This window comes from Rhineura floridana, chromosome 3, assembly GCF_030035675.1.
Source record: "Rhineura floridana isolate rRhiFlo1 chromosome 3, rRhiFlo1.hap2, whole genome shotgun sequence".
NCBI classification, from domain to species: domain Eukaryota; kingdom Metazoa; phylum Chordata; class Lepidosauria; order Squamata; family Rhineuridae; genus Rhineura; species Rhineura floridana.
The window spans coordinates 126,696,225-126,721,921 of NC_084482.1; the positions used below are offsets into that span (position 1 = coordinate 126,696,225).

Below are 25,697 nucleotides of genomic sequence, written 5' to 3' on the forward strand. Positions count from 1 at the left end.
AAAGGGGGGAAAGGCAGATCTGAGAAATTACAGACTAGCTTGGTAGATCAAGGGATTGCTCTGGGCCTCGTATGTCTTGATTTCAGCAAAGCATTTGACTAAGTCTCCTATGATATCCTTGTTATTAAGATAGTAAAATGTGGGCTGAATGATGCTACTTTCAGGCAGATTCACAGCTGGGTAAACTGTAACAAACAAATGCTTATTAATGACTCTACATCAATCAGGCCTGTTGCTGTTAAACAGTTTTATAAATGACTTGGATGAAGATGTAGAGAGGATACTTATCAAATGTACAGATGATACAAATCTAGGAAGGATAGCTGACATCACAGAAGACAGAATCAAGATTCAAAACGATCTCAATAGGCTAAAACACTGGCCAAAACCAAAAAGGTAATATTTAATTGAGATAAATCTACAGTCCTGCATTTAGATCAAGCATGGGAACCTTTGGCTCTCCAGATATTGCTGAACTACAACTCCCTTCAGCCCCAACAAGCAAGGGCAATGGCCAGGTATGGTGGGAGTTGTAGCTGAGCAACATCTGGAGGGCCAAAGATTCCCTACATTTGATTTAGGTGGAAAAAACATCAAGGATAAAAGTACAGGATAGGGGTGGGAAAAGACCTGGCTTGACAGTAGTACATGCAAAAAATAATTTAGGTGTCTGGGATTATGAAAAGCTGAACATGAGCCAGCAGTGCAAAGAAGCTGCTTAAAAAGTGAATGCTATATTAGGCTGTGTTAATGTCCAGATCACAGAATGTAATGGTTCCTCTCTATTCTGCACTGCCAGGCTGCATAAGGAGTAGTGTGTTCAGCTGTGGGTGCCACATTTTAGCAGGAGTGGCTTGCCCAGTGGGGTGGAGCCATAGCAATACGCTCCAAGCAGAGGGTCACTTCCACTTAGCAGGAAGGAGAGGGGGAAGTTGGTTGAAAGTTTTGGATGTGTGGATACACCAGTAAGAGTACATCATGACAGATACAAGATGAGTACACGTCTTTGCCAAAAGCCTGCTGTACCATCCTATTAACAATCAGTGTGTCCCATTAAGAATGTATTGGCTGGGCATATGGTCCAGGCTTTAGAGTAAGAAGTCCTCTGGGTAAGAAGGCTGCCTCTGATAACCTTACAGCTGCAGTTCCAATGCACTCGTCGGGCCAAGGGCAAAAATAGTGGGTGTAATCTCCCGTGGTGAAGTTGATGATGGAGAGAGGAGGCTCACAACAACCTACTGGGCACGGGAAGGGATCCAGAAATGGCCCGGCTTCTCATTAGGTGAGCTATGCATGTACGGAAGGATGGAGCAATGAAGAAAATACTCCTGTTGTCTAGTTAAATGGTGGAGGGAATCTGTACAAGTTCCCATTGGTCAGCCTAAAGGCAAAGGAATGACAAGGTATTTCGTTCTGTGCTTCGCAAGTTCTGAATGGGAGAGCTTCGGCTATGGGGCGGTATACAAGTATAATAAAATAAAAAACAAATAAATAAAGGAGGGTTTTCTTTCGGCCGCCTGCGCGCGTGCCCGCTCACAGGACCAAAGGGCTATTCGTGCAGGATTTCCTCGTCCAGACCTGCGCGTTCACGCACTGGCGGGAAGGTTGAGGAGGGAGGACACCTCAAAAGGGGAAAATGAACAGGGCCTGCGCGCTTCCATTGGTCGGGTCACGCACGTGCTCGCGGTGGGCAGGCTTGAACTCTGAGCGAGCCTCCATTGGTCCCAGGCAGCGCGCGCGCCCACACGAAAGGCTCTCTCTCGGAGGGGCGGGTGCCGAGCTCGCGCCCAGGTGAGCGCATGCCCAGTGCGGATGGGGCAGGCGGCGATGGTGGAGGTAGGCTGATGGCGGCGCAGGAGGCGCTGCTCTGAGGAAGCCCAGGGAGCCTGTCCCCATCCCGGCCACTGCTGCTTTCGCCATGGGCAACGAGGCCAGTCTGGAGGGCGGGGGAGCCGAGGGGCAGCTGCCCCCCGGTCCCGCCGCCGGCCCCTCCACATCGCCTGGGAGCGTCAAGCCGCCTTCAGCACCAGGCAGCGGCGGACAGCTCCCCCCGGGCAGGATTCCATCCGCCGCACCGGGCCCCGCGCAGCCGCACGGACCCTCCGCCAGGTGGGAAACACGAACTGAGTCGCGGGGTAGCATAGGAGGAAGAGTAGCGCTCGGGGGAAATTTAGGCTGTCAGTGCTGAGGAGGAAGAGGAAGAAGAGGGTTGGAGAGAGCAGGGATTAAGGGCGAAGTGCAACTGGAGGACTCTGCTGCGGAGTACAATGCAGTGCTGAGCATGAACTTGGACTGAGAGAGGAATGGGACAGGAGAGGGCAAAGTTCAACCTTTGGAGATGGTTAAGAGAAAGGAGAGAAAGAGATCGGTACAGCCCTGAGGGTTTGCCAGCTCTTGTGGGGAAGGCTTTGAGAATGATGCCTCTGCTGGAATGAGTGGCTATGGAGAAACAGAAAGATGATTCTGTCTGGGTGGTAGCTTTACCATGTGTACATTATTTTTAGGAAAGTTCATGGTTTACAGTGTGTCTCTTAATCCCAGAGAGTCACATCTCCTTAGGGCATATTGAATATCCCTTATTTCAGAACCCTGCACAATGCCCTTTATTTTGGGAATGCTGATCTGGCAACCAGGCTCTGTGGAATAGTTTTGGTGTTGTCTAAAGTGGAACTGTGGGAAGTGCTGATGTTCTATAGAAGGCTGTGTTGGGTGCCATTTAAGTCTCATCTTTTAAGAAAGAGGATGGAGGAATCTGTGCATATCTGATACAATGAATGAGATTAATCTAGCTAGATGGTGCTGCAAAAGGTATAGGGTAGATGACCAGATAACACATGTGCACATAGGATGCAGGCTCTTTTACGGAATGTCGTAGTGCAGGCTAGTATCAGGAAGAGGGGAGAAGAGAAACATGAATGGGATGCTGATTACGCAGCAGAGGATGGAATGAGTGGCATGCAAAATGGAAGGAAGATCATTATTTGTGAGTGAGGAACCAAGCATGTAGCTTTTTTCAATATGTTTGTTGTCAAGTATACGTCTGGCTTAAGTTTTCAACAAAAACAAACATTGCTCCGTTCTCAAACCTAGATCTCTAGTCATTCCTTCTTGCCCAGTTATGTTGCTCTGATGCTTGTTTATAATCATACAATTTATAGTGCTTGAGTCCAATATATATACTCTAGATGTGGCTATCCTAATTATTACTGGAAGTAATATAAAAAAGAATAGTGATTATGTAATCTGTACAACAGTATAGCAAAATAATTGAACTAAAATGTCAGTGTTCTGTGTAGTGTCTCCAAAAACAAAACATAACAGGGTGACGCCGGCTGGGTAATAGTATCATGATTAGATATCATGCAGCAGATCACTACCTTTAAATATTTTTTAAAAGTAACCTGTGATGCCAATAAATGTAGACCTTCAGTGTTGGAAAGCAGATGCAAATCAAAAGTTGGTGAAAAATTCAAGAGAGTACTATTTGTAATATCTTGTAGTAAGATATCAAATATATGCAAATAGGTACTGAACCATTTTTTTGTTGAAAAGCTGAATGAAATATATTGAAATAAGTACAAGAAGTACATATTACTTCAAGAATATTAAAGAAGTACAAGAAGATGATACAAGAAATGTATCATCCTAGTTCATATGTTTAAAAAGGACTTGTGCTGTAAAATGCCCCATTATTACATGAAGAATGCAATAGTGGGTTCTGGAAGAAATCAGATTGCTTGCTGTTCTGTGTCAAGGTTGTGTTGAAGCAGGAGCATTCTTTATTGCTCTCTTAATGTCAAAAGTATTTGGTCCCAACTAAACTTGATTTTTTTATCACTGGATTTTTTTCATGAATTTGTAGAAGTAAACAGTGCAGATTGATGTTCTGTACTAATCCCTTTTCATTTTTTAAAAATAACCATTATCCATCACCTATCTTCAAAATTAAATAGATTTGTTTTGATAATATATTTAATTTTAAAGCTCTTCTGAAAATGTAGATAATCTATTTGTAGAATTGCCATCTGTATATAGAAGAAATGATGCTGAAATTGTGAAGTGGCAGTTCTTTCCATTCTGCAGGATACCAGATTTGCACATTTACTCCCCAGCTGAGCTTAGGAAGGATGTAGGCCAAGACTCAGTGCATATACAAGGGAAGTTGCTTATGCAGACACAAGAGTGAATGGATATTGAAATAATGAACTTGTGTAAGATTTGGAAGGGGTGTGTGTAGCTAGCTTGCTAGATGGTATGAAAAGGAAAATGTTTACACTGGGACCTGTAGCAGAATTATCTAGTTTCCGTGGACTGGGCATGTGTGCCTGTGGAAGGTTTCCTCAAGTCTGCACTTTAGGTTTACTTGTGCCCCATGAAGTGTTACTGATGGAGAGCTGAGTCTTTTGGAGGCATCTACGCATTGAGGCTTTTCCATGACACTCCTGCCATAGTGTGTTGAAGAGCAGGACTGGGAAGCCATCCAAGTACTAATACATCTGTGAAAAATGTATTAGACTCTCTTCCAAACCCAGACAATCAGCACAGGCCTGTTCTTTCAAAGCAAGCATCCTGTCATATTCTTGTCATCCCTGATTAATGTTTATTCTGCCAGTATTATGATCCTCTGATTAGGGAATATGCTGGAATAATCATGAACATGGGCAATTTTCAGGGGGTAATCATGTTGGCCTGTTGTAGCAAAAATAACAAAGGGTATTATGGCATCTTAAAGATAAACATATATGGCTAAGATGAAGGATGTTTGTTAAAAGTATCATATCAGTTACTAGAATTTTTGTACCCCAAAGAATATTTGGTTTTGGCTTCAAATTTAAAAAGGCTTCCCCCCCTTAATTGTATAATTGAGATGCCATATGCTATCCATGTCTGTGTTTCAGAAGCAGGTGAGCCAAATCCATATGACATATTGGAATGGGAAAATGTACTATTTCAGATTAATTAACGTTGGGCGATATTCTTGCAGAAGGTAGCAAATGCAGGCTAGGACTGTAGCTTGGTACTAGAGCACATACAATGGTCCCAGGGTTTAATCCAGGAAGGGCTGTCAAAAACTCTCATCTGAAATTCTGAAGAACCACTGCCAGTCAGTGTAGGCAATACTTGATGCACCAATTCTCTGACTCCATGTAGGATAGCTTCCTATATTGCCTCCTATATTAGTAAGCACATGAAACACCTGATGTATTTTTGTTCAGACTTTTACACTAGTCCGTAGGTTGGAAACCTGGAAGTAAGCTGAATTGAACACAATGGGATTTACTTTTGAGTAAACTTGCATAGAATTGCTCTATAAGGTCTCCACTTAGGCTCCTTGTAACTCCTCAGTTGTACTGATTCTCCCCCTTCAGATATTTAATATGTTTAGACCCATGGGTTCAGTTATATCTATTTCACTTTTGACAGAGCTATAGACTAAGACTGTAGATTTTGCCATCTGACAAATTCATCATCTTAATAGAATATATTAGCAGTTAATGTACAGTAAAATCTAGTCAAATGTAAAGATTTAGGGCACAATCCAGACAAATATAAGCATTTAAAGGCCTGATTGACCCTCTTTTAACTTGAGCGCTTAACTTTTTCTAGATATTTTCTTTATCTTTTTATCAGTGGATATGCTTTTCACCCAGAAAGCTTCCCAGACGAATAAAAACAATACAGTCCCTGCCCTCAGCTTATAACCTAAAAAGACACAACACAAAAGGAAAAAAGGTTGGGAAGGAAAAACAAGCAAACTCAGGCCTCAAATTCTTAATATTACAAGGTTATTATAATAGCCAACTTGGATTCAAGCAGGTTATTCATGGTTCAAAAACAGGCCTTTGCAGGCCCCTGAGAAATAGCCTGGAGAATCAAGCTTTCTGAAAGTGGCTGTAATGCTGCTGGAAGTTAGAGATAGAGCATGTTGTAGAAATCCAAGGTTATCACTGTACGGACTACAGAGGCCAAGTTATCCCAGTCCAGATATGGCCATAGCTGACATACCCGACAAAGGTGGCAAAAGATACTCCTAGCCATCGAGGTAACTTGGGCTTCTGATGACAAAGATGTATCCAGGAGTACCCCAAGATATGTACCCACTCCTTTAGATGAGTGCAACCCAATCAAGAACAGGCAACTGGCTAATCTTCCAGACATGGAAGCCACCTACACACAGAGCCACCATCTTCCCAGGATTCAAATTGTGTTTATTGGCTCCCATCCATTCCACCATTTCATTAAAACACTGGTCCAGAGCTTGCACAGCCTCTTCTGATTCTGATGTTATGCAATAGAGCTGCATGTCAGCAGCATACAGATGGCACCATGCTCCAAAACTCCTAATGACTGCTCCCAATCGCTTCATATACATGTTAAACCGCATTGGAGACAAAATAGTGCCCTGCAGAGTCAAAGAGTGCTTGGGAGCACTCCTGCAATATCTGGACTTGACCACACATGTCGGAATGGAACCACTGTAGTACAGTGCCTCTGATACCCATCCCAAACAGTTGATCCAGGAGGATACCATGGTCAATGGTATCAAAAGTCATTGAGTAAGAGTAACAGAGTTGCACTCCCCCATCCCTCTCCCAATACAGTCCATCCATCAGGGTGACCAAGGGTGATTCAGTCCCAAAACCAGGGCTAAGTCCAGACTGAAGTGCATCCAGATAGTCAGGGTCATACAGAATCACTTGAGTTGCTCTGCCACTACCCTCTCCACCGCCTTCCTCAAAAAAGGGGATTGGCAACTGGCTGGTATTTGTTATACACCATTGGGTCAAGGAGTGGCCACACCTCTCAATGTGCAGTATGTGATAGAAGAGATTATGTATTCTGCTTTTCAGCATTTCCTTTAAGATGGTTATTTTAGGTTACCATTGCTTTTGTATGGCTATTGGAAAGATAAAATGTAATACATATTGGGAACTAGGACAGAATCCAACTAAATTGGGATGCAATTTCTTCACTATGTGTTGGCTTTTCTGATTTCCAGTGGACACGAGATAGGACCTTTTCGGTGGCTGTCCCTAGGCTCTGGAACTCCCTCCCTAGGGAGGCAAGAATGGTCTCCTCTGTGCAGTCTTTCCGCCGACAGCTAAAGACTTTTTTCTTCCAGCAGGCCTTTGGAACTGAAGGTTTTAAGGGTAGTGACTGAAGAGGATGCTGTGTGTTATTGTTTTACTTGTATGCTCCTAAACTGGGTTGTAGTATTTTAAGAGTAATTGGTTTTAACATCTTAATAGTTTAATCCTGTTTTAATGCTGATTTTATATGTTTATATGTTTTATATTTTTATAGGTTCTTAATGATATGTACTTATTTTTATCTGGAAGCCGCCTTGAGTTCCAGTTTGGAAAAAGGGTGCGGTATAAATAAAGTTAATAATAATAGATAATAATAATTTGATCAAAACAGCTGATTTGACTAAAACAGTTGAGCTTTACTCATAAATTAATTTTAACCCAAATGGAACCATCAGCTATTAGTTACTAATATACAAATGCAAACCCACAGCATAATGTTGCTGTGTATCTTCAAAATGTTGCCGTGTATCCTCAACCCTTAACAGGAGTGCTCCTGTTCAGGGCTTTAGCCAACCTGAAATGAAAAAGATCCTTCTGCCATTGTTTGGAGCACCCCAGATGGGGGGTTGCTTCATAGCACTAAAGAGCTTAGGTTTGGCTCTGACTGCCAGGCTTGGGTGGGGAGCACTGGAGTGTTGGAATGGGAATATTTGTCATTTTTTCTTTCCCCCTTCCTGAAACTTTCCTATATAATTTCATTGTTAGCATATGTGTTGCCTCTTTTAGGATAGACATTTTGACTCTATGTATTTTTAAAAACTTCTTATTTAACAGTTACATTATATTTAGAGTACAACAAATGTGACAGTTTAAAAATAAGCTATTTGGCTACAAACCTTTTGTGTTGAGTTCTCTGGTGTATATAGGAGGGTAATAGCGTTACTAGCTGTGCTTTTACTGCTTTTGAGCTACCAGTCACAGAACTCAAATAGAATGGAAATCACTGGGCTAGTCTGTAAAAACAACAACAAAGCACTTGCTCGCCTCTTTTCTCTTTTACTCCCCAAGCAGAAGCATAGACTTAGTAAAGATAATGGCCACATCCACAGCATACATTTAAAGCACATGGCTTCCCCCAAAGAATTGAGGGAACTGTAGTCACAGAGCCACAGTTCCCAGCACCCTTAACAAACTGCAGATCCCAGGATTCCTTGGGTGAAGTCATGAGTTTTAAATACACTTTAAATGTATGATGTGGATGTGACCAATGGCTCTTACCAGTCACTGGAATAGGGAACAGAGCTGAGGTTTCCTCATTGTCTACTTCAACTTGGAAGATCTTGCCTTCCATGTCCTGAAACATATTCTATTTCTTGTTGTGAAGTCAACAACTTTGACCAGTGTCAGTTATTTATTTATTTATTAGATTTATATCCCGCCCTTCCTCCCAGTAGGAGTCCAGGGTGCCAGTTGTGTCATATGTGTTTCTCCAAAGTTACCAACAGCCTGCAAGATAAATGTACACATATATTAAAACTTGAGGTGATGTGATAAATAGTAATGTTTACCTAGTTTTTGTCTGTTGTCTTGAGGGACCAATGTGCTAATGTGGCCTTGATTTTCTAGCTGCAGGTTGGGTTTTTTTTAAATACTGATGCTTTAAATATTGATTGTTTTATCATGGTTGTCAGCGTTCCTGAGCCCTTTGAGGATAGTCAGGTTAAGACTGAAAGAAGCAGAGCAGGGCTCAAAAACATAGCTTGTATGTCAAGTAACAACTGAGTATGAAATGAATAATACAAGAGCTTTGCCCTACCTCTACCAGGGTCTGCAGCTACTCCAGTTATTTATTTATTTATTTGATTTATATCCTGCCCTTCCTCCTAGCAGGAGCCCACTTATTACCATGAGTGTGACTGCCACTGAGACCATGGGTATAGCTAGGGTTGCCATATTCCAGTTCCACAATTCCGGGCAGGCTAATTTGCATATTATGCAAATACTTGCATATTAATGTTTGGATTGTCCAGTTGTTTTGTTTTTGTGCCTAGGAATTACCACCAAAAACTGAGGAAAGATGTGAGAAATGGTTAAAAAGCAACATTTTCAGCCTTAACTAGACTCTGGTTTCCAACACTATGGAATATTTATTGATTGATTAAGAGGATTTATATCCTGCCCTTCTGCTGTTAAAAACAGAGCTCAGGACAGCTTACAAATATAATAAAAACAATAAAAATACACAATCAATATAAAAACACAATAAAAACACAAAATAGCAACAAACATAAAGTAAGTCAGGGCACCAGTCTGGTTAACCATTTACATATACAATATATTTCAGAGATGTGGTGGGTGGAGAAAGACAAGAAGCCAAAATGTTAGAAAAAGGAGTCTTTCAGACCATATGCTCAGTTCTAAATACTGTAGCAGCAAGTTTTACAAGTTCCTCCAGTATTCCACTGGTGCAGGCACTCAGACATTCAAAGTATCTGTATGTTTCTTAGGTTTTATAAAAGCAGAGCTTTGCTTAACTCAAAATTTATTCTGCCTTTGATCAACCACATCTACACAGGTTCCACCTCCCTACTCAAAATGAAACTGGGCCTGGAAGTGTGCAACAACCCCACACATACCTTGCTAATTAGATTACCAATGCCAGGATGTCTGTCTTATTGACTGCTCTCCTGCTCCTCCCCCCCCCCCGACCGGGCATCATGAAAGACCCAGTCCTGGATGTGAAAGTTGGACAGTGAAAAAAGCGGATAATAGAAAAATCAACTCATTTGTAATGTGGTGTTGGAGGAGAGCTTTGTGCATACCATGGACTGCGAAAAAGACCAATAATTGGGTGTTAGAACAAATTAAACCAGAACTATCACTGGAAGCTAAAATGATGAAACTGAGGTTATCATACTTTGGGCACATAATGAGAAGACATGATTCACTAGAAAAGACAATAATGCTGGGAAAAACAGAAGGGAGTAGAAATAGAGGAAGACCAAACAAGAGATGGATTGATTCCATAAAGGAAGCCACAGACCTGAACTTACAAGATCTGAACAGGGTGGTTCATGACAGATGCTCTTGGAGGTCGCTGATTCATAGGGTCATCATAAGTCGTACTCGACTTGAAGGCACATAATAACAACAACCTCTTCAAAGTACTGATGTCTCTTGTTTTAATTAAAATAATAATTATAAATTCTTGCTCTTATCACTAATGGGAGTTAATTATCTTCCATATGCCCATAGTAAATTTTCAGATACTTTCAGACCCTCAGCAATTTTCAAGTGGTCTATGTAGAAGAAAAGTCTGGGAACCCCTGGTATAAGACATCTGCTTATGTCCCTATGCTGCTCTCACCCCTCATTTAGGTGCCTGGGATGCTTGCGTGTGGACATACCTCCTTACAATTATGGAAAGTGATTCTTAATAATAAGTCTCCAGACACAAAGTTACATAGGTATTTATCAGTTGTTTAGCAGAACATTCAGAAGTGCAGAGTCCCTTCATGATAGTTGCAGCCACATACACCCTTTTTTGCTCCTGGATTAAGAATGAGATCTTTGTTAATGCATTCTCTCACAATAACGAACATCTCTAGGAGCCAATCAGCATGTAAGTGGGGAGCGTTAGCAACTGAGAAGAGTCTTCTCAGTGGCTGACTCACCTCCTTTCACTCTGATTGGCTCCAATCAGCAGGAAAGGCAAGGAAGCCTATTAGAAGACTCTTCTCAGTGACTAACACACTCCCTTTTCATGCTGATTGTAGGTTGCTTGGAGACATAGTCCCTCTGCTTTTTTGGGAGCAGGGTCCCTAAGACTACACTCCTCGTGCTTATGGACATGACCGTAAAATATTTTGTGATGTGCAAGTTCGATATGATATTATTTATTAAGTGTGTTTAGGATTACACTGATGGCATTCCCAAATATGTACTTTCACACACACTTTGGTTTTCCATAACACAATGTTCGTCCAAGCCTCCACACTTGGGGGAGGCACTACTTGCACACCCCTTCCATAAGCACATCAAAGTTGGATACACACCTGAACCAAGACCCAGACAACAGGGCACTCAAAACAAAAAGGTAATTACAGTGGCTGAGTAGATCTTGTACAGTGGTTATACTGACTGGGCAGCCACTGTCCTTCATATTTTACAAAATACTTTTTCCTATACAAAGATTAAATTTCTGTGTATGAAAAAGTAATATATGAAGTGGTCTCAATAGTGAGAAAAGTAAACAAGTGAATGGTGATCCAAATGTTTTTCATTATGAAGCTAGCTTCCAGATGATGTATCACCTTCCCTACGCATGCAGCGTAGACTGAAAAAACAGCACCCAAGCCACTATTCAATACGTGCACGTGTTCTTTCCAACATGAATCTACAGGTCTCAAAAAGTAACGTGTGACAAAGTCCTCAAACACCTTATAACATGCCTCAAACATGGTCTCTTGTTCTACCAGCATGCCTTCACACCATCACTTTGCCAAAACATAAGGATAGGTAAATTGCTTTTAGGGAGGTTCACAATTATGATTTCCTATTTATTTAATCTAAAAATATTTAAAATACATAAAAACAGCCAGTGGAAGATATTGGAGAAATATAAAATAAATACAAATAAAAAAAGGGGGGGAGGTGAAGGGACCTTAAACATGCTACTCACCATCTCTCAGCCTATCCTCCCCTCAGGATGAAAACAACGGAGAAACATGACCACCCCAAGGAAGAAGGGCACACTTAAAATGTAGAGGAAAAAATCATCTATAACCATAGCGTGAAATCAAATACTTATTGGGACACAGTATGAAAAAAGATTTATATAAAAATGACTCTCAAATATGTTTATGAATTACACAATCTGTAAATATATTTATAGTGCAATCCGATGTTTGTTTACTCATAAGCAAGTCCCAATGTATTCAGTGGGGCTTACTCAAACTGGGAAGTGTGCAGAGAACTACAGCCTCAAGTGATAAGGAACTTGTTCTTTCAACTTGTTCTTTTAAGTTGAGACCTTATCCCAGACTGAGTCTGTGTTGGAATTGCTTTTTAATATGTTTTTAAGCCTTTTCTTTTTTTAAAAAGATGTTTTTTTAAAGGTTTTAAAAATATTTTCAAAGATGTTTTAATATATTTTAAAGTCTGCTTTTTACGATGTTTTAAAGTACTTTTAGTGCTTTTGTTTGCCGCCCTGGGCTCCTACTGGGAGGAAGGGCGGGATATAAATTTATTTATTTATGTATATTTATTGCACTTGTATACCGCCCCATAGCCGAAGCTCTCTGGGCAGTTTACAGCAATCAAAAACATTAAAACAAATATACAATTTAAAACACATATTTTAAAAACAATTTAAAACACAATTTTAAAATTTAAAACAATATAAAAACAATTTGACAAGAAGTGAAGGATGTAGGAAAGAAATTTAAACCTTGGGGTAATCAAATAATAAATAAATAAACTTCATTCACCCAACCCAAAATTCAGAATCATGCCTCTTTAGGCTGTTTTCCAAGTGTTTATTCTTGCTTTATGGTTATTGGATTTTAAAGGGATTTATTTCTTATTGTGAGTTGCCTTAGTTTCCCAACCCTACCTCACAGAGTTGTTGGAAAGACTCCATACACACACACACACTGTAGATGTATAAATACATACAGCCCATATAATAGTTTATTGTCAAACCAGTTGGTCATTGCAGAAAAATCAGTATTAGTTTTTAAAAAAATCAGTATTAGTTTCCTACAGAATAAAAACTGTAATACCTGCCTACTTGCTTTAAAATAGGACTGGAGGGGGGACAGAAATAGTTAGAACACAAACACAATTCTTTTTTACATTCACTCAAAAGTCCCATTAATTTACAGCACATTCATAACCATGTCTACTCAAAAGTAAGTCCTATTGAATTCAATGGGATTTACTCTGGGCATATGGGATTAGCATGCTTTTATCCCCACAAAAGCAAGTATTGGGAAGGTTTTGAAAACACTGCCCAGGATCTGACTCCTGCAAACAAGAGGAAAAAAACCTGAAATGTATATACTTACCCAATTTATGAGATTTTCAGATAAACGGGGGGGGGGGGGGAAACCACAATTTTCTGGCATTGCAATGAGGTTTTCTAGACACTGCCCAGGTCAACCAAACTGGCTTCAGACTGATTGGCTGCAATCCTGAATGGGTGGGGTTAGACTGAGCTACGAAGTGCTATACAGGACAGATTTGTTTTAAAAAAAGATTTAACAGTCGGAGGGGTGGCTGACCTTTTTGTGTATATCTCGAGAACCGGACCACCTAGAAACTTAATTTTTTTTTAAATTAAAGCTGAGAATCCGGGCCACCTAAGGGGCTAAACAGACACCGGGTGGCATGCAAAGAATCTGGGTAAAACCTGGCTAACCGGGCAGTATGGCAACCCTAGGTATAGCCCAGTCTCTTGTGTACCTTTATCAGTGTTAGTTAATATCTATTATTTGGGGGGAGCAGCAGCTACTGAAGCATAATACTGTAGTTTTTAGAAAGATTTTTGTCCTGCATCCATCAAACCCTGCTACAATTGTCCAGCTCTCTGTCCTAAGGAGTATTCAGTATTGATTTATCACATTTATATTCCACCTATAAACATTTATAAACTACTTAATAGTTTAAAAAATATCTAAGCTACTCTGTTTTAACAGTCAGGTTACTCTAATTCTTACAGCAAACCGGCAGAGGGCATTGATAATTAATATGTGAGTGCATGTAAAAACATTCCTGGGAAAAGAAGAGTCATGCGCTTGAATCTCCTAAGGCTTTATTTATGAAGACGTAGCAAGTTCATATAAGGCAGAGCAGTATGAGCTTAGTAATTTGTATACATAGCAAAATGTGGACCAGTTTGTGAGTAGCTCTATCTGTACTGATTATGGCAATTTGAAATGGGTTTTCCTGGGTGTTATTTCACGTGGTAAATTGCTTGTGTGAGAGCTCTACATGAAGTTTTAGGCAATTTTAGCCATGTTCATTTCATCTGTGTAACCCTCCTTGGTTTGTGATAGCATGCCTAAAATCACCACTCATACAAATGGCATACCATGTTAGACTGTATCCATGTGGCTCCACCTCAAGAGGGCCCGCAAGCAGGTGCTATATTCTTGAGTCACACCACAGTGGTCTGCTTATGTAATTACTGAGGCCATGTTGCTCTGCACAATGCTAATTCTTCATTTTATGGCTAATCTGCAGAGGTCAAAGAGAACCACTGGAAGGAACAGAACTCAGTAGTTCTACTCAAACTACTAGGGCTACTTCCTTTTAGCAAATAATTGCAATTTACTGTGGAAGCATGACAATTCTTTCTCTAGTGCAAAGCTAGGGAACCTCTGGCCCGCCATACATTGTTGGAATCCAGCTCCCTCCAGCTGCTACCAGCATGGCCAATGGTCATAGATGATGGCAGTTAAAGTCCAGCAACATCTGGGGGGCCAAAGGCTCCCCAGCCCTGCTGTAGCGGTTACAATATATGAATGGGGGCAGGGAAGCCCCTGTAGCTGAAGGGGTGAAGTTCTGAAAAAGTGTTAGAAATTCAAGGATTTAAATATTGTGCATGTGATTAACTATTAAATGTACATGTGAACTGGCCTTTAGTTTTTTAAGGTTCGCTTCCGGGAAGGGTGACTTAGCCTGTGCCTGCTTTTGAGACGGGCTCCTGCCTCAAAAGAAGCTTATTCAGATATATCAGTCAGTTTTTTCTTTTTTTTTTGACTGATTAAACTTCTCCCGGGTAGGGAGAAACGAAGAGATTAACCTCAAAGCCTATTTTTGTTGGGACGACCAGATCTCATTAATTTATGGGACGAGGTCCAGCCGACGAAGGTGGGACGGATTTTCAACAGCAAGCTCTATCTGTTAAAGCGAACGTTCATCTTATCTTCTAAGAGAGAACGCACTAACAGGCAAGCACCCTTCTTTCTATATTTTTCTTTTACTTGACTTAAATTGTTGCTGTTTAAAAGAGATTTGCCAGATTGATCGGTTTCTGACATCTCACTGGGGAGCCGTAACTTCTCTCTGCTACGCACTAATTAATAGCTTATCTCTGTTTTTGTTGCAAAAAGCTGTCCTGGATTTGCATTCTAAAGATACACACAGAAGAGGGATTTCTATTCCAGATTTTTATTTTGAAAAATATTATACTGTTTTGAGACTACTCTCTTTTTGGTCTATTTTATTTTGACGAATCTGTTTCTTGACGATTGCCATTAATTGCTTCGATCCTGGGAACTGCATTTTGTTTACTTAACTATTGGAGAGATAAGGCTGTCTGCTCTGTTTATACTGTGATGTCACCAAGTTTGGAGTATTAACCCAATTGTTGCTGAAATAAGAAGTGGTTTTCCTATATTTTTCTTTTAAAATGGCAATTAAGAAAGTGGCTGAGAATCTGGAAATAACTATGTTTCAGTTTTTTAAGGTTCAATATATGATGAGAAAACTGCTCATGCAGTGATCGTTGTGCACTACAATAATAATCCAGCTACAATAACATGCACTCTTTTTGGTGCATTAAATTTTACTCTCAAAATACACATACCAGAAATTACACAATTGTGTGAGCGAAAAAGAAAAGAAAAAGAAAAGATAGTCGCATTCTAGTTATGAGCTCTACTTTGCACCTCAGCAATATGCAGCTACTCATGGCAAGCCAATGATTTTTTTATTTACTGCTACTATTCATGCTCTGAGTAAGGCAGCATAGCTGTCAACTGTTGTTATTCATTACACGACATTTTGCTGCATCAGTGGCAGTTTACCTGTACAATTTGAAAGATGTCTATGTTTATTGTAGACTAGTAAGAAATACCTGATGAGAAATATCAAACATAATTTAACTCTTTCCTGAGTTATAATCTGCACTAGTATGTTCTTGCTTGTGGTTTTGCTTCCATTAATAGAGATGTTTTTTTAAAAAATGACAGTAGTAACACAATTCTATTCTAGAGATCTGCAAATGTTTGGCTGGCTTGTTCAGACTAATATTAAACAGTGCATCCTGGCCTACAGTTTCCTAGCCTTCTATCTTTTCAACATCATAGTGCTCCTCCTGTCCTCAGGCATTGTGTGCAATTTTTTGTCCAGCCTAAAACTTCCTGCTTAGATCTCAATCTCATTTTCTCAACTCCTTGCCTCTCCATTGATTCCTCCCCCCCCCAATACTTCTGCAGCTTCCATCCACAAATCTTTCTAGGTTCCTGTTTTTCAGGCCACTGACTACTGTGTCCTACTTTCTTCAAACATCCTGATTCTCAGCTCCCTTCACATTCCCTACTGTTTCCCTGCGTTCCTTGCGCTCCTTAATAACAATGTGTAATAACTCCTATGTTGCTTCTTCCTGCCACAGCATAGAGAGACCATCTCCTCTACCTGCTGCATCCCACCTGAAACAGGTGACCCCAAAGACACCTGCCTCACCTTTGGGCAGTTACCTACTGCACCACAAACCTCAGCAATCCCACTTCCTCCCTGGAAGTGCCCAATGGGTTGCATATGGTTTATATCTAGATGGGGTCACACTCCCCTTGAAGGAACAGGTTCGTAGTCTGGGAGTTCTTTTCGATCCTTCCTTGTCTCTTGAGGCGCAAGTGGCCTCGGTGGCAAGGAATGTGTTCTACCACCTTCGGTTGGTAGCCCAGCTACGCCCCTATCTGGACAGGGATGACCTCGCCTCAGTTGTTCATGCTCTGGTAACTTCTAGGCTGGATTACTGTAATGCGCTCTACGTAGGGCTGCCCTTGAAGACAGTTCGGAAGCTTCAGCTAGTGCAAAACGCAGCAGCCAGACTGCTGATGAGGACCAGCCGGTCAGCACATATAACACCTGTTTTGGCCCATTTGCACTGGCTACCTATTTGTTTCCGAGCCAGATTCAAGGTGCTGGTTTTGACCTATAAAGCCTTACACGGCGTGGGACCGCAATATCTTGTGGAACTCCTCTACCGCTATGAACCTACCCGGTCACTTCGCTCAGCATCTAAGGCCCTCCTCCGGGTACCAACCCATCGAGAAGCCCGGAGGACAGTTACTCGATCTAGGGCCTTTTCTGTAGTGGCCCCCGAACTGTGGAACAGCCTCCCCGAAGAAGTACGCCTGGCGCCTACGCTTCTATCTTTTTGGGGCCAGGTTAAGACCTGGCTATGCTCCCAGGCATTTTAAGCGTTTATGTTATAATTTAAATTTTTTATTTTTTATTTTTTCTTAGTTGCTTCTGTGTTTATTGTTTGTTGTCTGATTTTATTGTTGATATTTTGTATTTTAACCTTTTTGTACACCGCCCAGAGAGCCACTCGCTATGGGCGGTCTATAAATGAAACAAATAAATAAATAAATAAAAATATCTGTGGGTGACCAAGCATGCACTTGGAATGTTAAAATAAATAAACAAATAAATATTTATTATGTTTACAGAATCAGTTAAATATGTTATAAACGATATTGTTCAAAACTTAGCCTGCCTACCTACCCACACTAAAACCAACCCACAATAAGACCCAGACCCCACTCACTAGTTATCAACAGATCACCCTATCTATCTCATAAACGTAGCCCTGTCTAAATAATAACTGTCACTTTACCCTTTTTTAAATCTTTCACTCACTCCCTCTCCCTTGCAAATACTCCAGTGAGTCAATCACATTTAACATTCTATTAACCCTGTCTTACCTAAACATGAGTTAAACATTGTAATTTCATCATCTCTCTCATTTCCTTAGCTCCCTCTCTCCATGGCTATTACTTTCCTCAGCACAACACCAGAAAAGTCCTGCTGGATCAGACCAAAGGCATACTTAGTCCAGCATCGTGCAGGATATGAGGGAATAGTCCTCCCATGATACTGTCCCTCACAGCTGGTATTCAGAGAGACATGCTGCCTCTGATCCTGGAGGTAGCAAATAGCCATCATGACTAGTAGCCATTGATAGCCTTTTCCTCCATGGATTTATTTTATCTCTTTTTAAAGCTATCTAATCTATTGGCCATTGCCAGGATTTGTGGTAGTAAATTCTGTAAGTTAACTATGCTGCTGGCCTGGTTCACACAAAACATGTAGTGATGCGGTGTGAACATGTGGGCTTGCAGAGAGAAGCAGGCAGCCTGCCCGTTTTTTGTTATCCTAAGTGTCCTTTTTGCTTCTGAGCAAAGCAAAGGTTTGGCTAACAATGTCATCTGGATTGGGACTAGAGGTGCCAGGTCAGAAGCATCCCAAACCCTGAGATTTTGAGGGCAGGCCCGAGTGATGTCATAGGGCGGGTCCAAGTGATGTCATGGGGCAGATCCAAGTGACATCATGGGGCAGACCCAAGTGATGTCACAGGGTAGGCCCAAGTGATGTCATTAAGCATGATACATTAAGCATCAACCACAGTTGCTTGGCGCATACAATTCATACAAAAACATTTATCTGATTGGAAATTAAGATAGAAATCTTAGCTAAAAGTTGGAGCCTGGATAGGGAACATTTAATCTTGCCAATTAGTTTCTGGCAAAAAGGGTTCAGGTGCCCTCAGGCCAGGCCAGTCACCAGAAAGCCATTGTAGGAAGAAAGGAGCCTAGTGTTGCGGAGATGTTAGATGGGAGCACTCATCTAACATCTGTTCAGGATGCCCCTGAACAGCTGCAATTCTGAACACACTAAGGGACTAAGCTCACCCTTCACTACAAGCACCAGTACATCTATTTTAGTTTAGCCATACAGATAAATGTGTGCCATCCAATTGTCCAAATAGGTATCCAAATGAAGTTGGTAATTATAAAAGGTATGTTAAAATGTAGCAAGGGTGTTAAGGTCTTCAGACCATTGTGTAATAGATGTTGGGTATTTATCCTTATAGGCTTGAAGTATAAGTTTCTTAGAGACAATAAGGGCTCACAAAATCCATTTTTATGATTCTGCCATTAATCCCCATACCACAGGGATATAATATAAAGTCATTAACATTTGAAAATATCAAGATTTCACCAGTATGAAATTGATACAGATAAAAAAGAAAATACCACTGGATATGCCCACATCATAGGACCCAGCGAGTCATTTCCAGCATTTCACTAGCCAGTGGTTAGTGAGCTTGATCACGAGTTCCAATTAGGATAACGTTGTAAGCCAAACTGCTGATTGGCAGTGTCTGCAAAGCCCTCGGACAGTGCTTCCTAAGCACCCGGCAACCAGCCTGGTTACAGTTCATGGTCTGTCATGGTTTAGCCCACAGCAGCAGGACCACAGGAGGAGCAAAGCAGCTGCGACCTTCTCTTTGGGAGCCTGCATGCTCACAGTTTGCCTAAGCCATAGTTTGACTTAGTGTTGCATGCATACCGGTTCACTTGAATACTGCTGAGGTGAAAAAGAAGCTGCAGAGAGGTATTCTGTAAGCTAGCTTTAATGAGAGTAGAGATATGCTTAAAACAGACATGGCCTTTATTGAACAACTTTAGTTATGGAGTGAGTTCTGTCAGCATCACTATGGAATGGGATTTCCATTCTTTTTGTTTCCACAGTACCCTTGTGCCTGTGAAGGCTACATGACACAGAAGGGTTGCAGGTACAGCTCTTACCATCACTGCATGTCCTTGCTGCATATGACTGTACATGCTACATTTCTGCCTGTCATGCTATCTGGAAAGGCTCAGGAGCCCTGCAACAACACAAAAGCAGTTCTACAGTAGAGCAGTTGACTTCTACTGGTCACTACTGCCAACTCTAAGCATCATCTTTGTGCATGTTGAATGGCTGCCTGGTGGCCTGTGGAGAGACATGAAGCTAGCGATGACAATAGATAGCAGCTGCAATGGATAGTGCCTGTAACTAAGCGCTTGTTAGGGTTTTTTTGGGAAGTGGTTGATAAAGTGATGTAGAAGTTCTGAAGTGAAGTAAATTCTCTTCCATGCCACAATCCCACTCCCCAGAAGCTCACTGATGTATATTTGCAGATACACTTGTTAGGGGAGATCATGTAGTAACTGCGACAATCGTCACCAGTTGGGAATTACTGTAGGGAGCTACATTTGAAGTCTGTCTGCAGTTTCTGTTTGAGCAAATGTAGGATTCTGACTAAACCTCACTCCTCCCACTCTGTCGGTATTTGCACCTTCTGCTGAGGTATAACATAACACTTGGACAACCGTCGTGCAATGCTAGCCAGCCTAATCAACTGTGCTTGTGTACTTTCAGCACAAGGGGGCTTAGGAGCAATCCTATCCTCATCCAGTGGGCATAACTCAGGGATAAAATTGCACTGTTAAAATAATGTCATGGTACCCAAGGTCTGTCACCCGAGTTACCATACCAGAGTTATGCTATCAAAACTCTGTCTCTCAGCAGGACGATTCTGTGAACAAAAAATAAAAGAGTGTTGCTAGCTCACCATCTGTCTTTCCTTAAACACAGCTCTTTTGGGGGAGGCTCCAATGGTTCATTTCTTGACCTCTCAGGAGGCACCTTAGTAGAAAAGAATATGTGCATTTGTCCAAAACTCAATGAATGCTTCACCTGTGTTTTTGTATGCTTGTATTATGTCTTGACTTTGAATTAATAATTGATAGTAAGCTCCAGTCTTAATTGGCTGCAATATTAATTATTCCTTTGTTTTGACTTTTAAACATTTATGTATCTTTTTTAAAGGAATCCTGCTTACTCCTTTGGTCTCCATTTTGCATATGACAGTATGTATCAAATATACAGAAGTTAAAAAAAAACAGTCTCTGTTTTCTTTGTTCATTAAGGAATAGCTTCTGCTTGGCTTACTCATTGCACATAATTCCATTGACTTCACCTTACTTAGCTGAAAAGATTAGACTTTTAGAATATTGAGGAAATTAGTCTGATATACTTTGTTTTGATTTTGTTTTGCACTGAGTTTATTAATTGTTCTTTATTTATTATGGAGTGCCTTCAAGTCCATTCTGACTTATGGTGACCCTATGAATAGGGTTTTCATTGTAAGCGATATTCAGAGGGGGTTTACCATTGCCTTCCTCTGAGGCTGAGAGGCAGTGACTGGCCCAAGGTCACCCAGTGTGTTTCATGGCCATGTGGGAATTTGAACCCTGGTCTCTCAGGTCGTAGTCCAACACCTTAACCACTATACCACACTGCCTCTCTTATTTCTTATAGGTTTTCCTAAATTCATTCTTTATTAAATATTTCAGTAGTTTATTACTTGTACTTGTACCCCTTCATGGTCTGTTAAAATGGATTTTTTTTGACAACTTATCATTTGCTTTGTTAGCTTTCCCCGGGTGGTGTGCAGTGGTAGCATGAATTGGGTTACAAACAAATGCCTCCAACAAGTACAGGTCTTCTGGTTGTAGGAGAGAAATCCATTTAAGCCCTTCATCTTCCTGTCCCCCCAGCAAAAGCTGGCTGTTACTTTCATGTACACTGTGCTGGTATAAATATGAGGCCCTTTCATGTTTACATAAAGGTATTAATAAACTGTTCTTGAGAGTTCTGTGCATGGAAGAGGATGAATCACAATCTTGGTCTTAAAAAATGAAGAAAAAAGGTTTTATTTGCAATAAAAAACTATTATATGCATCTCTTCAATTTTTTAAAAATAAAAAGTAATCTGGCATGTGACTAAGCATTAAATATACTGAGTTAAATATTACTGTCTTCTCTATAAAGAATGAACCATGGATAAAATATCTGCCTTTCTGAAATCAAGCATTTGGAATATGACACAACAGAAAATTGGTTTGATGCTGGGAGCCAGGGACTGGCACTTCTTCAGTAATGTTGGGATCTAGCTACTAGCTTAAGATGCCAAATTATGTTTTGCCAGGACCATCCACTGAGTCTACTAAGATGTTATTCATTTTATGATCTCTTACCTGTTTAAATGCTGCAGTTTGCCCAGTTTTCAAATTATGAGTTTTTGTATCTCTGTCTGCCAATCAAACAACATTTGCCTCAATCCAGCAAGAGATATCAACATAAGCATCTTTTCCCACACTGTACATCTGATAGACATCTACACCTATACTGAAATGCTCATCCAAACTCTTTTGATTGCCAGGATGTATCTTTTGATGCAGATGAGAATGCCTATCTGCATCTGGGGTTGCCAGTTGTTACACCTGTTGGGCTGGAGATGTGCTTCCAATTTTGTGGGAAAATACTGACCCAATAATGGGCATTTGACATGTAATAATAATAATAATAAAATTTTATTTTTGAGTTGCCTATCTGGCCGAATAAACGGCCACTCTAGGCGACGTACAATATCATGATAAAATGCAATATAACCAAAAATATAATAATTAAAATTAAACAGCATTAAACAACATTAGAAACTAACCCATCCCCAGAGACCCCATAGGCCTGCCTGAATAGCCAGGTCTTTAAGGCCCGGCGGAAGCCTGTCAGGGAGGGGGTGTGGCGAAGATCAAAAGGAAGGGAGTTCCAGAGGGTGGGGGCCACAATCGAAAATGCCCTCTCTCTGGTCCGCACCAGCCTAGCTGTTTTAACTGGTGGGACCGAGAGAAGGTCTTGTGTGGCTGATCTTGTCATACGGCATAATTGGTGATGCTGGAGGCGCTCCTTCAGATAAACTGGGCCGGAACCGTATAGGGTTTTAAAGGTCAATACCAACACCTTGAATTGGGCCCGGTAAATAACTGGTAACCAGTGTAGATCCACTAACACTGGGGTGATATGATCATGGCGACGGCTGTTCTTAATCAAGCGCGCCGCCGCATTCTGTACCAGCTGTAATTTCCGGACCGTTTTCAAGGGTAACCCCACATAGAGTGCATTACAGGAGTCTAAGCGAGAGGAGACCAGGGCATGTATCACCCGTGGGAGCAGATGTACAGGAAGGCAGGGTTGTAGCCTCCGTATCAGATGTAATTGATACCAAGCTGCCCGGCTCACTGCCGAGACCTGAGCCTCCATAGACAGCTGGGAGTCAAGAATGACCCCAAGGCTACGGACCTGGTCTTTCAGGGGTAATCTTACCCCATTAAACATCAGGTCTATATCCCCCAACCTTCTCTTGTCCCCCACGAGCAACACCTCAGTCTTGTCGGGGTTCAGTTTCAGCCTATTCCTTCCCATCCATTCACTTACGGAATCCAGGCACTTGGACATGGTATCCACAGCCAACTCTGGTGAGGACTTAAACGAGAGATAGAGCTGAGTGTCATCTGCATATTGGTGACACTGCAGCCCAAATCTCCTGATGATGGCTCCCAGCCGCTTTACATAGATGTTGAATAGCATGGGGGAGAGGATAGATCCCTGTGGCACCCTGCAATTAAGAGGAATGCAAGGAAATGGCTCTGTTCTTGCAAGGGTACAGAGAAGGATAGACAGAAATCTGTGTTGGAGGAAGAAGGAAACCCACACTTTTCCCACCCTGAAAACTAATTTTTAACAAATGTCTTGATGCAGCTTGATGTATGCAGCTTGATGTAAATCATATGCAAAAGGGTTAAGCTCTTTATTAAGAATTACATTCAGCTAAGTCCTATTCAGAGTAGACCCATTCAAATGAATGAATCTAAGTTAGTCATGTCTATTAACTTCAATGGTTCTACTCTGAGTAGAATTAGCACTGAATACCACCCTAAATAAGGAATGTATTTTGTATGATTTTCTAAAAGAGTAGAAATATTGTTATATATTTAAGAAACAGAATAGTAAACTTAACTACATATTAAGTATTACAAAGGCTTGATTCACTTGTGAATCAGCATGTTTCAAGACAGTTCCTTTAGGGATTTCCTTAAAATGGGAACATATTATTTGGCTTGGTCTTTTATCAGGTAGGTGATTTTGGACACAGTACTGGAAATTCATTGATACTACCAAAAAACTGTACACTTTTGTCTCCTCCTTCCCTACCCCCTGGAGTACATTTATGATCCAGATGTGACTTAATGACTTAATCCAGAAATGTTGGCTGTTTTGGTAGGATAGTAGCTCAGTGGCAGAACACATGCTTTTGCATGCAGAGGATCCCTGTTCAGTCCCTGACATCTCCAAGTAGGGCTGAGGAAGACCCAGGGCCGGTGCTGTCATTAGGCCAACTAGGCAGCCGCCTAGGGTGCAGACCTCAGAGGGGAGCAGTACTGACCTTTGAGGGGCACAGTTTTATACAGATTAGTTTTTTTAACCCTTGGAAAAATGCAACTAAAATAAATTTAGCAGTTTCAAGTTTTGTTCTTTTCATTTTTTCTACAAGATTTCTGTTTTTGAAAATTGAAGTTAGCCATTTTTGGGGGGTTGTGCGCAAGTAGTTAGCGTTGCCTAGGGCGCAAAATAGCCTGGCACCAGCACTGGGAAGACCATTGTCTAAAACTCTGGAGAGCTGCTGCCTGTTAGTGTGATACTAAGCTAGACAGACCAATGGTCTGACTCAGTATAAGGCAGATTCCTGTGTTCCTTTACATAGTCACCAGTGACCCTGCCCTTTTCCTTACATGGAGGTGTTTGGAAACAGTGAGACTGCTTGATGCTTCCAAGTTTCTCCAGAAGCCAGCACTAGTATCTCATTTTGAGCTGGGATAAGCACCACAAATGCAAATGTCAAGAATTAATGATATGCTTATAACTAACTGAAAGGTGAGTACAATTGTGGAACCACAGGAGGTTGATATGGCCACCAACGTGCATGGCTTTAAAAAGGATTAGACAGTTACATAGAGGATAAGACTATCAGTGGCTACTAGGCATGATGGGCTATGCTTTGCTTCCATAGTTGAATGTGGTATGCTTCCAAATACCAGTTGCTGGAAACCAAAGGCGTGGACAATGCTCTTGTGCTCAGGTCCTGCTTGTGGGCTTCCTATAAGCATCTGGTTAGCCATTGTGAGAACAGGATGCTGGACTAGATAGGCCATTGGCCTCATCCAGCAGGCTGTTTTTATGTCCTTATGATTTGTGGACATCATTGTGTTCTGAGTGTTCCACAAGCAGCGGACAGTGAAGTGGAGTGAGAGAAACTCAGACAGCAATGGCAACACATCATGTGTTTTGTTTCACACATTACCTAGAAGAGAGGAGGAAGAGATCCAGGGCTGCTGTTTTAAGTGGCAACTGTGTGGCTTCAGTAAAGTAAAGTTTTGGGCTTTAGTTGCCTACATTTAAACTAGACCATAAGCCTTCCTAGGACATCCTCTATGGCTGGTGATCAATTGATACAGTGAATTCATTTTTTCTATTGATTTTTAATACCTTGGCAGTACGATTCTATATATGTCTACTCAGAAATAAGTCCCACTGACTTCAGTGGAGATTACTTCCAGGTATGTAGGTATAGCATTGCAACCTGAATTATCTAAATCTGTCCCAAACGTTCACACAGGCAAGTCTGTTTAAAGTTCCAGAGCACAATCCTTGCAATACTGGTGGAACATTATGGACTGTGACATTGTGCTGGCATAGAGATTAGTACACCCTTTGCTTAATACTTATTTTGTTGTGTAGCAAGTCTTGACATCAAGCGATTAGTAATTAACTAATATATTCTTTGCTATTTCTGCTTCCATAATTTTTTCGCATATTTTTATGCCTATAACTAGATACATATAATGAAGGCTGGAAGAAATCCCAGATACCTAATCATCCAGGCATCTAGAAACTTAATATGGGTGCTTACTTAAGACTTTGAAA

The 25,697-nt window shown here is 41.1% G+C and overlaps 1 protein-coding gene across 3 annotated transcripts in view; it reads left to right on the forward strand.

Annotated features, from left to right (window-relative positions):
- Positions 1 to 1,824: 1,824 nt before the first annotated feature.
- LOC133380480 (protein bassoon-like) overlaps positions 1,825 to 25,697 on the forward strand; it is a 229,932-nt gene continuing 206,059 nt past the window's right edge. For all 3 annotated transcript variants that reach the window (XM_061617824.1, XM_061617823.1, XM_061617822.1), the window contains exon 1: positions 1,825 to 2,109. In XM_061617824.1, coding sequence (XP_061473808.1) covers positions 1,919 to 2,109 — 191 coding nt within the window. In that variant the 5' untranslated portion in view covers positions 1,825 to 1,918. The remainder of the gene's footprint in view (positions 2,110 to 25,697) is intronic.